This window comes from Pipistrellus hanaki, assembly GCF_964339955.1.
Source record: "Pipistrellus hanaki genome assembly, chromosome: 2".
Classification (NCBI taxonomy): Eukaryota; Metazoa; Chordata; class Mammalia; order Chiroptera; family Vespertilionidae; genus Pipistrellus; species Pipistrellus hanaki.
In genome coordinates, this window is record NC_140504.1 from 122,371,998 (window position 1) to 122,387,289 (window position 15,292).

The window sequence follows — 15,292 nt, forward strand, 5'->3', positions numbered from 1 at the left end:
GGTTTCAACTCATTCTGTAAACATGTTTTCAGCCTCTTGCTGTGTGAACCGGGCACTTGTTCAAGATGCTAAGGATATAATGACAAATTGTTCACGGTCTTTGTTCTCCAGAGGAGCCAGCTATGTAAACAGGAGGCTCAGTTTGGAGCGCAGTGGCATTGTCTGTAAAACTGAGATAATAACAGTGTCCACGTCACAGGCTTGTTGTGAAGATTACATTGGTTAGAAATGAAAAGCACAGAACAACATTGGGCACATAACAGGCCTGGTGTAAGTGCTGGCTCTGGTGACATACTGATGTTGTCAGCACTGACATACGAGTGCCCACAGTGGATCTGGTGGGTATATGATGGAAGAAGTGATGTAATGATCATGGAAATTTTTTCAGGAGAGGACATTTTTTATCTGGATCTTGAAGGGAGAGTAGGAATTGACCAAGAAAACAGAAGAAAGTTCCAATTTGAGGGAAAGTGACAAAGGCCCAGGGGTATGGAAATGCCAGAGGTTCAGGAGTGAGGGTGATGCCTGTGAGTTCAGGAGTGAGGGCGATGCCTGTAGGTCAGGGTAAGAACAAGGCCTGATCAAAGGGAAGAGGAGTCTTGGGGGTCTCACTGTGGTTTCTCTGTGATATATAAGATGTGGCCACTGAGCATGGGGAGCCAGAGAGGATGGCAACAGTCCTGGGAGAATGTGAGGGACAAAGGCCACCTGGTAGGAATGAGCTGGGGATGGAGACTCAATTTGGGGGTGAGCAAATAAGTAAAATCCAGGGGAGAAAAGCAGTAGGAGAGACTGATCAGAAGTAAGATGGGAGAGGCTATTTCCAACTGGAGGAACCTAGCGGACTTCAGAGAGGTAAAGTGTGAACATGAGAAAATGAACTGATCAGCAAGGAGGCCGTGGAGCCTTAAGTGATGTATCAAAGCTGAGCTTTAGTCCTAGGTCACTGGCAGGTTTTAAACTAGAGGAGCGACATAGTCAGATTTGTGCACTAGAGATGTCATTTTGGCAGGACTGCGGTGGTTAAACTGCCACTGTCAAAGCACCCAGATAGTTGGAGAAAAACCTAGGGCCTCAAAGACAAAGAGTTGAGCCCAGTACCGCTCCCAGTATGAGCACCAGGTGTGAAGTGAACTGTACTTGCCCACCTCTCTCCCCACACTGACCTCCTGGCTTTGCAGCCTACAACCTGAACAACTCAACCATGCCTCCTCTCCTGGGCACCCCCCCCCCAACCCCGCTCCACCCCTGTGCTAGATGATGTCCAGGAATGTAGGGTTCAGCAGAAGACTGCAAGGTCATCCTAGAGACACCATGAGGGCTGGTCTAACCCTAAGTATCCCCTGATTCAGAGCATCACTGGGAAGTTTCAGTGCCACTGTCATGGAACCAGGAGTTGGGTGGAGGCCAGTTCCATCAGTTCCCCGAGTGCCTGTTGGAGCCTCTCTACAGTTTGAATAGCCCACTGTGGATGCCATGTGAGTGGGTGGGCCAGTCCAGCCCCCGTGCTCACAGCACAACCCCATATGGGGCACCTGAGCTCTCTGTGACAGCAAATCCTCCCAAGTGTGGAGATGAGGGGATAGCGGGTGCATCGTTAAAGTCATCGGTGGAGGGGTATGCTGTTGGTGCACTTGAACCTAGGGCTGACTTCCAATCTCTTTCCTGTTAGAAAGTGCCAACTGAAAGGATATGTTTACATCATGATGGCCAAGGTATAGGCATCATGGGGCATCCTAGAGGAGGTCTCGAAGGTCCATGGGTTTCCATGAGCAGAGGGTGCAGAGCTGCTGTTGACCCGCAGCCTGACAGCTATGTGACAGGCAACACTAATGCCTGAGTACCTGAGGGCCGTTGCAGCTGGTACACGTTAAGCAGGACAGGTGATGATGGGTGTTTGCTGAGAGCTCTCATCCTGCTGTGTCTTCAGTGGGTGCATTTTATCTCAGGGCCCCCAAAGGCCACAGCCCAAGGTAGGCATGTGCAGTGTTCTGGGTTTCTTACCCCAAAACTCATACGGGTCTCTCACCTTCTGCCACAGATCCTGGCGCCCCTGTGAAATTGCCTTGTCTGCCAGTGAAACTGTCACCTCCGCTACCTCCAAAGAAAGTCATGATCTGTATGCCTGTAGGAGGGCCAGACCTCTCGCTGGCATCCTACGCAGCCCAGAAGAGCAGCCAGCAGAGTGGAGCCCAGCACCACCACACGGTCCTGCCGTCCCAGATCCAGCACCAGCTGCAGTATGGCAGCCTTGGCCAGCACCACCCCTCTTCCAGCGGCTCCCTCCCCATGCACCCCTCCAGCTGCAGGATGATAGATGAGCTGAATAAGACGCTGGCCATGACCATGCAAAGGCTGGAAAGGTAATGGGCAGGGAGTGGTGGGGGGGAGAGGGGGAATGGAGGATGGAGGGTGGACTTGGCTGGTGAGGAGGGAGAAGAAAGGCTGGGTATTTGATCATGACATAGGGCTGTGAAGGCGCTGGGGGGAAAAGTTTGAAAGTAAAATAAGACCAAAATCTGAATGTCAGGGTAAGTATGGGGGCGGGGGAAGAATCATCTTGGCCAATTGCCAAACTATGTAACAATCACATTTATCAAAAAGAAAAAGTGACATATATGTTAGCACATATTATATTTCTACTAGAGGCCCAATGCACAAAATTGTGCAAGGGACCCAGCCCTTGCAGCTGAGACAGCTTGCCTTGGCCCTTGCAGTCCCAGCTTCGTCAGGAAGGTCGTCCAGAAGGTCATTTGGCTGTTTGGTCTAATTAGCATATTACACTTTTATTATTATAGATAGGCCTTAACATTTCTTGAAAGTATGCATACATAGCCCAACCAGTGTGGCTCAGTGGTTGAATGTTGACCTATGAACTATGAACCAGGAGGTCACAGTTCAATTCCTGGTCAGGGCACATGCCCAGAATGTGGGCTCAATCCCCAGTAGAAGGCTTGCAGGAGGCAACCGATCAATGATTTTCTCTCATTATTGATGTTTCTAGCTATCTCTCCCTCTCCCTTCCTCTTTGAAATCAATTTTAAAAACAATTTTTAAAGAAAGTATACACACATAATCATTAAGAGTACTTACCCCCAGGTCAGGAAGTAGGGGAGAAAATTGTTTGTTTTTCTGTTTCATATCTTCCTGATTAATTTTTTATTTTATAGATATTACTTGTATGATATTTAAAAATGCCTATTTGAATATAAAATAAGAAAGTACAAGAGCTGGCAGAATGGCGGTGGGAAACCAGAGGGATGGGAAAAGTAGAAAGTGCCCTGTTCTTGCCAGTGGAGGAGGTGGAGTGTTGCAGTCTGCTTAGATGCCTGTGAGCCTCTAATGTTCAGCAACTGGTGCAGTCCCTCTTTCACTAGAATCTGCTTCCAAAGGCATTGCTGGGGGATCTGCCAAGAGAAACCCAAGGGCAGGCCTTCAGCAAAGACCCTGATCTCCACCACCTGGGGAGAGCTCTCGTGCTGGTTCTGAATGGCTCTGATGTGTATGTGTATGTGTGCGTGTAAGCGCGAGCAGTGCATCAGTGTGTGTGTGTGTGTGTGTGTGTGTGTGTGTGTGTGTGTGTATTCAAACACCCCTCTTCTTGTGCCCAAAAGTGCCTAAAATTTCCCACTATGATTCCAAGGCATGTTGCTTGATCTAGTTCCCTGGCCTGACAAGAAGAAAGTGGTGATCTGGTGGGAAGGGTGTGTCTGAGCTGGGACCCTTAATGCCCATCCTAGATTAGTAGCTTCTGGTAACTGGGCCCTACGGGAGGAAAATGGTGCTGTGAGGTTCCAGCTGATCACCAGGCAGAAAGCCAGAGACAAGAAGGACACTTCGGGAGCTTTCTGGTGCAGTTTCCCAACTGCCTCCTGGCCAAGCGTTCTGTTTTGGGGAAATTGTTGGCTCCAAAGGAAGTCACTGCCACTAGGTGTGCTAACTTAATTGCACCACATTAATAGCTACCTTCACAGAACAAAAAAGTGTATTTGGCCCCATATCATCATTTTCAACTACTGTTATGATAATGAGGACAATAAAAATTTAACATTTGGATAATACTTTTTAGTTGATTACACACCTTTTTTTATCATCTTAGTCCTCACACCGCTTTTCGAGACTAAGTGGAGAAACTAAGGAAGGCTGAGTTCCCCACAGCCAGCTACTCAAAGAGTGACCCACAAACTGCTTGTTGCCCATCTGCAGCCAGATAGGTAGAGCCAGCCTTTGCACACATTTATGACCATTTGACAGGCTAATGTTATGTCTGTCGAATATTATAATAAAAAAGAATTTAACTTTTTATATTTATTATATTTTACAAAAACATCTATTTTGTGATGGATTGAAATTAAAATATGTAAATAAGCCAACCAACCAACAAAAATGGCCCGCCCCATAGACATATTGGAAAGCACTGCCCTCAGTAGTCCTTCAGGGTCACGCCTTCCAGCCTGGGTCTTCCTGCTGCACATCCAGAACTCTTTCTATTCTAGTGCAACTGCTTTCCCAAAGGCAGCTCATGGCCAGCGTAGTTTCCTGTCCCCATGTCTACTGTACACCCAGTAAGTTTTATATTTCTCTGAAGCTTTAATCCACTGAAAAAGATACTCAGGACAGTATACCAGGACAATATTGCTAAATACATTTCCACTTAAAGCATGACATTTTCAAAGGTTCTATTGAAAGCACTACCCAACAAGTTACATAGTGTTCCCTGGTTCAGTAATTTCTGTTTATTCATAGAATATTTCAGTTCCCTGTAGATCAATGGGTAGATTTGTTGACCTAAACTAAGGTGACTAGATCATCCCGCTTTTGGAGGGACAGTCTCGATTTTCAACAATTTTTCATCCCATGGTCAGCAAACTGCAGCTCGTGAGCCACATGCATCTCTTTGGCCTCTTGAGTGTGGCTCTTCCACAAAATACCAGCCTGAGTGAGTCTATTTTGAAGAAGTGGCGTTAGAAGAAGTTTAAGTTTAAAATTTTTGGCTCTCAAAAGAAATTTCAATCGTTGTACTGTTGATATTTGGCTCTGTTGACTAATGAGTTTGCTGACTCCTTGCAAACAAATGAGTTTGCCGACTCCTTGCAAACAAATCAGGGTGGCAGGAAGGAAAGTGTTGTGATATTATGGGAGGTGGGGTGGACAGGAAGACAGCATGACCTTGGCAGTTGAGCCAAGGCAATCCCCAGGCTCTTTTACCTCCTCTTTCTCCTCCCCTCTCATCCAAGGTCAAGACCTAGGGTTGTTCTGATAGACTAGCCAGAATATAGGGTGTGAATGCATATATCACTTTAGCAAGGTAGCCCTTCAGAAAAAGAAAGTCTTTAGTCCCAAACAAATAAAGATTGGGAGATTTTTCTGAGCAACCACATCATCTTCCAGGAGTCCTGACAGGACCTGGGAGCAGAACAAAGTCACAGGCCACTTGTCAGTTGAGTGTGGGAACTGCCACTATCTCCAGTAATGTTCCCATTTTTTATTTTCTAAGAATTCTCCCTGTCAACATGACTTCATTCTTGTTCTTATTAAGTTTAATACAGAAGGGAACAATTATTTTCTCTCTTCTCCTAGCAATTTCCAGTAACCCCAAAAAATACCACAAGAAGAAGGAAACATTAGTGATCAGTTTGGCATTCTGCCTCCCAAGACTCTGAGTCCCAGAATGTCATCTGTAGGGTGTTAGCCCAGACCTCTATTCTGACCCTAATGAAACATTATAGTTACCATAGCATGAGAATTTAATAAAAATTAAACAGCTTTAATTTCTGACTTCGGAAACCATACATTTGAATCAATAGTCATACTATAATTAAAATGGACCTTGAGGACCAGGCAAGCAGCCCACCATTGCAGTATTCCTGATCATTTGTTTTCTAGTCTCTTAGAGAAGGTGAACCTCCAAGATAGCCCATTCCATTATCAACAAGGTCTTTATTACAAAGTCCTTTATTACATTTGGCTAAAAGGTTTACTTATTATAACCCTCAGTCTTATTTCTAATCTTTTTTTTACTGTGAAAGGCTTTCAAATCCTTAAAGATAACTACCATTTACTTTATCTATCTTCCCTCTTCTATACTAATTTATTTTTCTTCTCTCTTTTATACTAATAATCCCAAGTTTATGTAATCATGTATTGTGATGGTTTGTAGACCCTTTACTATCTTATGTTCTCCCAAGATTTTTAAAAATCTGTTCTAATTTGTATAAAGTTCTGAATAATTACCCTAATCTGAACCCTGCTGGATGACACTAAAAGATGACATGTTAGAAAGGTACACCAGTGACTCACCAGATTGGATGGGACAGTGCTGAAGGAGAGAACTAGAGACCAGCTGAAGCAAACTTAGAGAGTTCCATGTTTATCCAATGTCACTGGGGTGCCGGAGGCAGTGTGGCCATGGTGGAGACAGCCCACCACCATGGCTGAGTGTATGGGTTCCAGAATCTAACCGCCAGGGTTTCCATCTCAGAGATGCTACTTCCTTTTGCCTTTGATTCCTATTTAAAACAGGAATATTAATAACACCACCAACCTCATTAGAGTTGTTTGTGAGGAACAAATGACTTAATTTAAATCACTCATCTTATTGAAAAGCGTAACAGTAAGTGTCCAAAAAATAGTGTCTCCAAAAAAGGTACTCACATTTTAACAGCTGATAGCCTTATTTTGAAAATGACATGTATTTAAATAAATACTGCCTTTATAACTATTTAAAGTGTGTATACATTTTTTTTTTTTTTGGAGCACCCTATAATTTGGAGCAAAATTATACCACACAAAAGTTGCCTTCAGCCCAGCCAGCATGGCTCAGTGGTTGAGCATCAACTATAACCAGGAGGTAATGGTTCGATTCCCGGTCAGGGCACATACCTAGGTTGCAGGTTTGATGCCAGTAGGGATTGTGCAAGAGGCAGCCAACCAGAGATTCTCTCTCATCATTGATATTTCTAACTCTCTCTCCCTCTCCCTTCCTCTCTGAAATCAATACAAATCTACTTTTTAAATTGCCTTCAGTGCCCCTAAAAGGCATATTGCAAATCTATCTTATTGTAGATTTTGTTTGTATCAATTTTCTCAAATTAGATTGTTTTCATTTGTTTTCTCTCTAGTAATAATTCATATCTTTTTGAAGGTGACATTTCATCATCTCAAATATTAAGCAATATTTACTTTTAATATCTGCAGTAAGCTCTGTGATCTAGTTGGCATCACTCTAGGAATTTAGGCTTCAAATCGTAATCAGCCACTGATTTTCATTCCCATCTTAATTCAGTTGATCAGTTCTACTATAATGAGAATATAATAATTTCAAAATTGGACAGAAAAAATTTAAATCAGTAGTCCCCAAAATTCCTTCAATCGCCACAATTCTCTTATTCCATTAAAAGTTTAGGCCTTTCAAAGAATGCAAATCATTCATTACTCTAATATAAATACATTTCATGGTGACAATGACTTTTCTTCATGTGGCCTCAAGGGTCACAGGAAATTCTAATGGTGTATTCTTGGTCCTGAATTTGATGGGTTTCTTGTAGCCCTAACAGTCTGACATTTACTGCACTGGCTTATGTTAATGGCGTTTCCACCTGCAGATAAGAGTGTCCCAGGATGATAAGCAGAGGTGCATTGGTGCCCTAACAAGAACTAAATTCTGAATGCCTCTGAGTGTTACTTGCTTGTGAAGCAGCATATTTGCAGAAGTTCAGAATTTTGTTTATCATTATGCAAATGGAAACATTTTTAAGTGAAGTATGTTTTCAGGGAAAGATTCCTTTTTCTTACGTTGATGACCATCTCTTTAAAATCTGCAGTTCTGGTTAGACATTTATCCCTAATCAGAGTTTTATCAGCCTCTTGCTTGAGGTCAATTCTTTGATTGTAAAACATATACTGTACTTACCTGTAAGTGGCTGCCTATAGTTACTGTTTTACCGTTTAACTGCTATTCCAAGGGGCAAGATGAGATTTCGGTACTTTCACAGTGAGCAAGAGAGATCATCCCCTGCAAGGCTGGTGAGCAGACTGATTGGAGGAAGGTGAAAATGAGACTATATAAGCCATTAACATCTTTTGAAGAATTAAGAGGATTAAAAAGGAAGTATATTTTCAAAAGAAAGAGAATCCATGCCTGAATTTCTATGTGCACATCAATTGAAATCTGCCTTGCCCAATGAATAAATAGTGATTCTTTGATCTTACAAACCATTGTCCAGAAAGATTTTGCAGGCCAGAAATATAAAGGTACTAAAGGAAGTGTTTTAATAAACTAACAAATAATATCCATAATGACTGGCTTTTTACCAATGTTTAAGCAATCCCTGCTAAAACAGCAACTACCCGCTTTGGTGTTATTTATGCACAACAGCACCAGCATTATCCTCTGTTCTTGCAGTGGTCTGTGAGGTGGGCAAATAGGTTTCTCCATTTCACTGATGAGGAACTGGAGACCCATTTGCACATTTAGTGAATAGCCCAGCTGGGACTCAAACATCAGCCTCCTCACTCCGCATCCTACCCTCCTGGCATCACCATCCAACCAAGTGTGGTCTAGGATGTTGGTCTAGGGATGAAGTCTGTGAAAGAGCCACCACTGTGTGGCTCCTCCATCAGAGCTGGGGAATGCAGAGAAGGGTGAGCTAGTGGGCAGACTCTGCATGTCTTATTGTGTTATTCCTCACATCCCAAGTCCAGGCCCTATTTCAGAAATGTGGGTCATTTGTCCCTGCAAGGACAGAGAAAGGGTGTGAATGAATTAATTTAAATTCATTACCACTGCTAGAAAAAGAAGAAGCTCAAAACTCATTCTCTGCTCCGGGACGCTCAGGACCCCAGTCTGTATATAGATGGGCATAGTTTCTTGCTGACAGAAATCCAACAAAACACAAAGGCTCTAATGTTGAGTTTTTATCTCAGAAGGCTAATCCTAGGCCCTGATGGAACACAGTGTGTGCCTGCTGTCCTAAAATAAAGCTGATTAACTCCGTTCTTGGGTTGCAGTGTTATTTCTGTCATTTTTCAGCCTCAGCCTCGGGCACTGAGATTTGTAGCATAGTTTCTCACACATTTTTGGTCTCTCAGAAGAAAATGGCTGATTGTTCCCTCTCCCCTCTGAAAACTCCTTTCATAGCTCTTGCAAACTAAATTACAAAAACTGGGCCTCTTGAAGTTTAATTTCATTTTCCTTGTTATATTTGTATATAATAGATTTTCTCTGTCCTTTGAGGGGATTAATGGCTTTTTTTTCATTTTCACAATGTTGCATTTGAAATTAGAAACCAGAAAGCAACATTTCTTTATTACATGATTTTCTTTAGAAGTGATGGCGAAATAATTTCCAGGTATTTTCAGTGAAGATTAAGGATTTAAAATGCACCGTGACTTTTAATTTCAAAATCTGCCCCTGATTTTATACAAAAGTATCAAAGGTGTTTGATCATCTGTAATCCCCGCCCACTTTGAGTCACCTGCTCTACTCTGCATCTAGCTGTTGCCAAGTGATGGAGAGAAAGCCAGGGTTATAAGGCTCCCTGAAAAGGGACCTTGAAATGATGTAGCTGTCTGGGCCTTTATTTCTTTATGAGTTATCCCTCGCTCATAATAAACAGGGAAGGAAAAGCAGTCTCTTAATTTTTGAAATCTAGAGATGCTTAGTAATGTGACTATATAAATGTAGGGAACTGGGGGTAAGTAAAGGGGATCTGAGAGGAGCCCTTGTTCTTTCAGTCTATGTGTCTCCTAGTCAGTTAAGAAGAGTTGAAGAAGAGAATTGAATTTTCCAAACAGGGGACTCATTAAATGTTGTTCATGATGGAGCAGCACAGAGAGGAGGGAAGAAAGCGTCTCGCTTCCCTGGCATGTCATGGGATACAATGAAGAAGGGAGTGCGAAATGCATGCTTTTTATCAGTTGAAGACAGCCGTTTACTCTCAAGCTTTCTGAAGTCTTCTATTTTTAGTATACCTCCTGTAAGTAGCAGCCCTCCTGTTTTAAGTAAACAACTGTTTATTCTTTGCTGTTCTTCCATCATTTTCATGAAGGAAGATATATTTAGGCTGTTACAGCCTCTAGGGAGACAGAAAGGACAAAACAAAGTCCATCTCCTTGAGAGGTTACCTTTTAATGGGAGAAATAGATGATAAGCCAGTGACTGTTATATTTTGTACAGAGGGGACAAGGAACTGAAGAGAGCTAGAGCAGGGGACCAGGAGGCGTTACTGGTGATGTCTTTCTGTCCTAAAGAAACACATCATTAATGCAGCCACAGTAAACCCACTACGCTTCTCCTCATCGACAACACTCCATTATCCAGGGCTGGGCTAGCCAGCTCTGTAATTATTCTCTCTTCTCTCGCATCCTATTCTCTCTGCATCCCTACTTGCCCCCAGCCACATGATGCTCACACTAAACCTGCTGTACGGCTCCATCCCAGAATTCAGACCCACCTCTGCTCTACAGTAGCCTTCACCCGGGCCTCCTCATAGCAGAATTCATAGTGAAAGAGTAGTCGAGTTCTGTGAGCATCTGTGCTTTCCCTTATACAGATAATTATTATATTTCATGTTGTTTTGAATTTGTGGTGCATACAATCAAGATCATAACAATACCTTTCCTACCTGCATGTTTCTGTGAAGAGTGAGATAATGCACATGTACAAAGCACTCTGACAGGCCCCGTGGGGAGCAGGTGTGTTATTACTGCGGTGGTTTGCAGGATGCCCTGCTCCTTCCTCCTGAGCTGTGCAGCCCCGGTGTGTGGAGTAGAACGGAAATATCCCACAGCGGTGCAGCTGTCCAACGTCTGTGAGTGTCATGAATGCCCTAAGGTTTTTGCATGCTCATCCCTATTACATTTGTCAGGAAAATTATATCATTTGGAGCTACCAAAGGGGGAACAGAAGCTCATGTTTCTCCCCGTGGAATAATTTGGGGGTCGTTGATGTTTATTTAAATTCATTGTAGAATGTCACATAAAAAGAAGCCTTATGGTTCTCTTTTACTTCACCTTACAAAGCAGCCTTCTCTGGACAGTTCTCACTGAAGGGGCCAGACAGCCTGTGAGTGTCAAGTTGGAAACGGAATAACCTTAGGCTCTGTTAGATCTGTGCTCACACTGCCGGTCTGGGACCAAAGGCTTTCTTCCTTACATAGACCTTATTGGATTATCTTCTTAGGAAAAAACTCTAGATCACTATTTCCAAAACCTTAATTCTTCTTTCAAAGGATACTTTCCGCTCTTCCGCCATGCTGCCAGCGTGAGTGGCACAGAGCCCATGCTAGCTCTTTTGTTTATTGCATCGGACTCGGCTCCCTGGTGGTCCTTGGGGATCACGAATTCGTCTGGGATCCCCAGCCAGGGCCATGAGGGACCCCAATCCGGGGAGCCTGACTGGCCGCGGTAGGTGTGTGTTTGTCTGTGCTTTTGTGTGAGCGCTCTGGAGGGACTGCCCCTCCATCGGGGATCTTACCTGGGTGTTTGCCGGCTGCTGCGTCAGCCACGGTTTGAGCCCAGATTCGAATCTGTAATAACTTCTTGCTGGCTTAATCAAATTGGCTTCGGTGGTCCATCTCTTGGGGTCTCGCTCCGTAACACACCTGAGCTCCAATCAAGAGCAAAGGACAGGTCACGTGCGTCAGGGATTATAAAGCCAAGCAGCCTGCCTGCTCTGTGTGCTCGCCTTCCAGACCATGTGTGTACCCTTCAATGTAGAAGTAAATATGTTTGCCTTGCAAAAAAAAAAAAAAAAAAAAAAGAGGATACTTTCCCTGCAGCAGCAAGACCCTCAGGAACAGGAATCATTATTTTAATGAATTAAATGGTGAGAAATGTAATATGACATCTTCTGATTCCAAGAGACTTCAGTCCAAATACTGAGCTGATTTTTCCATCAGTTCCAAAGACATGCACAAAATGGGGCTGAGATATGAAGATAATTAATAACCAGCCTCTGTCTTTGAAAGACTTGTAGTCACTTGGGGCAGGGAGCAAATGCCTAGACACATAATTATAACATAATGTGACTGGTGCTGTAAAGGAGGTGAGAAGGAAGATGTAGAAGCACAGAGAAGGGCTGATTTTCGTTAGGAAAGTTAGGAAAGACTGTTCATAAGAAATGGCATCTGAGCTGTCCCTAAAGTGTGGCAGGATGCTTCCAGCCAAAGTCGGAGGATAGGATAAAGCAGAGCGGTGAGTGGATCAGAGGGAGGAGGCAGGGCATTCACAGTGTGCTTGGGAAGTGGCCAGTTGCCCTCTGTGGCTGGAACACTGGGCAGTCAGTGAAGAACAGTAACAAAGGAGACTGAAAGGAATTGTGGGGTCAGGTGATGAGGCCCCCCTCTCCGTGCCAAAGAGGACAGAATTTATCATTTACAGTGAGACCCTTCAAAGATCTTCATTGGGAAAATGGAATGATCAGACCTGTTTGACAACAGTTGAAAGTGGGCTGGGTGCCAGGGGGAGTGGGGTTGGGGAGGAAAGAAGATTCTGAAAGAACAGCAAGGTCCGGGCCACTGCAGCACTGCTGCTTCTGCACGGGTGGTGTAGTGACATCAGTGGGACACCAGGTGCTGTAATCCTGCTGCCCCGGTTCAGTAAGGCCTGCATCCCTCCAGCTGTGACCATGGTCGTGGGCCTCATTTTTCCTCTCTGAGATGGGGGAATCACAGCACCCCATTTCCTAGGGTTGTTGTGAGACCTAAATGGATCAATACAGGATGTAGTGTCAGCACTTAAAAACATTAACTTTTTCATCATTGGGTACAGCAATCCAGTACAGGTTAAAGAAGGCTCCACATAGGTCAGGATAAGGGGCATTACATTTATCTCTGGTTTTAGTACCTGGTCAGCAACCAGGAAGAAGAACAGAACACAACCCACGTGCTATGAGAGCCACTTGAATTCCAGGCAAAGTGAAAGCTTGACTTCAAAGAGTTTTGATGTGAAGCGTCCCCTGCTTACATGAATCAGCTTCTCCTCAGGGCTTCGCAGGTGCTCTGGAAGATGCAGTGCTGAAGCTACCAGAGGGTCATTCTGTAAATCACAATCTGGGAAAAGTGCTAAGGAAAGCTGTTGCACTCAGGAGTCAGGCTGGTAACGCTCGGGGACTAGACCAGGGCTGCAAGTAACTGACTCAGTGGGAGGCTCATAGCATCCAATTGTTGGTACAGCCCCAGTGACAGTCTGAGACACAGCAAGTCAGGAGTTTAGGAGACAAGATATGGACACTTATCATCTTCTGCTAATCCTGTGAATTCCTCACAATCAGCACCAAAGCTGCTTTAGAAGTGACCCTTGTTCTACAACTCTGAAAATGCAGCGCATGGCATAACCATTGTGGATTCTCTATGCCAGTGGTTGGCAAACTGCAGCTTGTGAGCCACATGCAGCTCAAGAGCTGCAGTTTGCCATTCTGTTTACTAATGTGTTTGCTGACCACTGACCTAGACTCTCAATTCCAATAATTACAGGCTGTTGTTGTTCCTTGTGATTAAGCCCCTATCCAAGTGGTCGGCAAACTCATTAGTCAACAGAGAGCAAACCGAGGCTCACAAGCCGCATGTGGCTCGCAAGCCGCAGTTTGCCTACCACTGCTCTAAGCTCCCCGATGGACAGTTCCCCAATGGGCAGTTCCCCTCCCCCAAAAGACTTTTGGCTGTGTCTGGTGATATTTATGTTGTCACATTAGAGGAGTAGCCACTATCACCCAGTGGGTAGAGACCAGGGGTTCTGGGAACATGCTACAGTGTATAGGGCAGCTCCCGCCACAAAGAATTGTCTAACCCGAAATGTCAATCATGCTGCAGGTGAGAGGGTATCCAGGCCATCATTTCATTCAAGTGTGTTGTATGCATCAATGGTGGTACACAAAGCAAGCTTAGCACAAGCAAGCAAAACTTTTTGTAAAAGTTTTAGTAGTCATTTAATTTAACTGTAAGTTATAAACACAATGTTGCATATGAAGCCTTTGATTACAAAGATATTATTGCTTAAGATGAGGCTAAATTAGTGTTTAAGTTTTTTTAAGTGTTGATTTTAAAATACAACGTAAATAATAGTCTAAATGGGCTTCAAATATGGCACAGACCAAACTTAGGAGTGTGACTATGATCAAGGGTTAGGAATCCTGATTTAGACCAGAAGTCAGAGAACTTTTTCCATAAAAACCAGATAGTAAATATTTGATGATCTGTGATATATATTCAACTCTGCTATGACAATAGACTGGCAAGTGACTGCTCCCACCTCCTGACCATTATAATCCAGTGTCTAAGATGAACCCTTTAAACTCTGTGCCCCAGGAATGGCCTGACCATGGGGGGCGGGGGGTGAAACACTATTACTTACCCTGGCTAGCAAGATTTAAAATATTTAAAAAGTAATAATGTCCATTTTTACACATGTTATTCATTCTCTTCACCTTAGTGTGTACAATTAGTGGGGTTTGTGTGGAATCAAAGAACACAATCTTACAAGTAGCATAATTCAGTTTTGGGATATAATTCATTGAAACAGAGTGGGTCCAGATTCTCTTCTTTCTTTATTCCCAGTGTACTCATGCACCTGTTTATTGCCCCCTTGGAGCTTCTATTTCCTGCTTAATAAAATGAGATAATGACACCTCTCCTGCAGAGTTATTAGAAAGATAAAATGAAATGCTGGATGTGAACACTTCTAGAACAGTAGGCAACACGTTCAATAAATGTTCACTCTGTTCATTCCCTCCTTTCCTTCTCTATCTCAGTTCTTCCACCTGTTGGACCAAGATGCCTTTTTCATCATTAAAGCCATTGATAACACTGGTAACCAAGTCAGAGACACCCGCAGCCCTGCAATACACCACCAGTCACCTCCCTGAAAAGAAAGAACAGATCTCTTAATTAATTCCCTGTAAAATGATTTGTCAACCACTTACAACTGCACCTGAGTATCAATGATTACGGCCCATATTTCCTTCATTCTGCAAAAACAGTGAGCAATTACTGAGTGTCCAGTTTGTGTCAGGCATGAGCGAGGCATCTGCTATAAACATGAATTAGATGTGGTCCCAGCCCTCACACAGCCTGCAGAGTGGTTGGGAAGGAAAGCGAGCAAGCAAACAGATGTTCCCAATTTTCACTATTGCAGGATCTCCAGGAATATAGGCAACAAGTTGCCTGAGCCAGTTATGAAAAGGTAAATAGAAATTAGGGTGAAGGTGGGGTGGGAGCACATTCCAGGCCAAGAGTGTGCAATGCATTGTTGTGCGTGATCAAGGGGTAAATTGTATGGGGACAGAGGCTGGGTT

At 43.7% G+C, this 15,292-nt stretch overlaps 1 protein-coding gene across 8 annotated transcripts in view; it reads left to right on the top strand.

Moving 5' to 3' along the window:
• PHACTR1 (phosphatase and actin regulator 1) overlaps window positions 1-15,292 on the top strand; it is a 520,404-nt gene that overhangs the window by 452,558 nt on the left and 52,554 nt on the right. For all 8 annotated transcript variants that reach the window (XM_084872731.1, XM_084872730.1, XM_084872734.1 and 5 more), the window contains one exon: window positions 2,042-2,363. In XM_084872731.1, coding sequence (XP_084728857.1) covers window positions 2,042-2,363 — 322 coding nt within the window. The remainder of the gene's footprint in view (window positions 1-2,041; window positions 2,364-15,292) is intronic.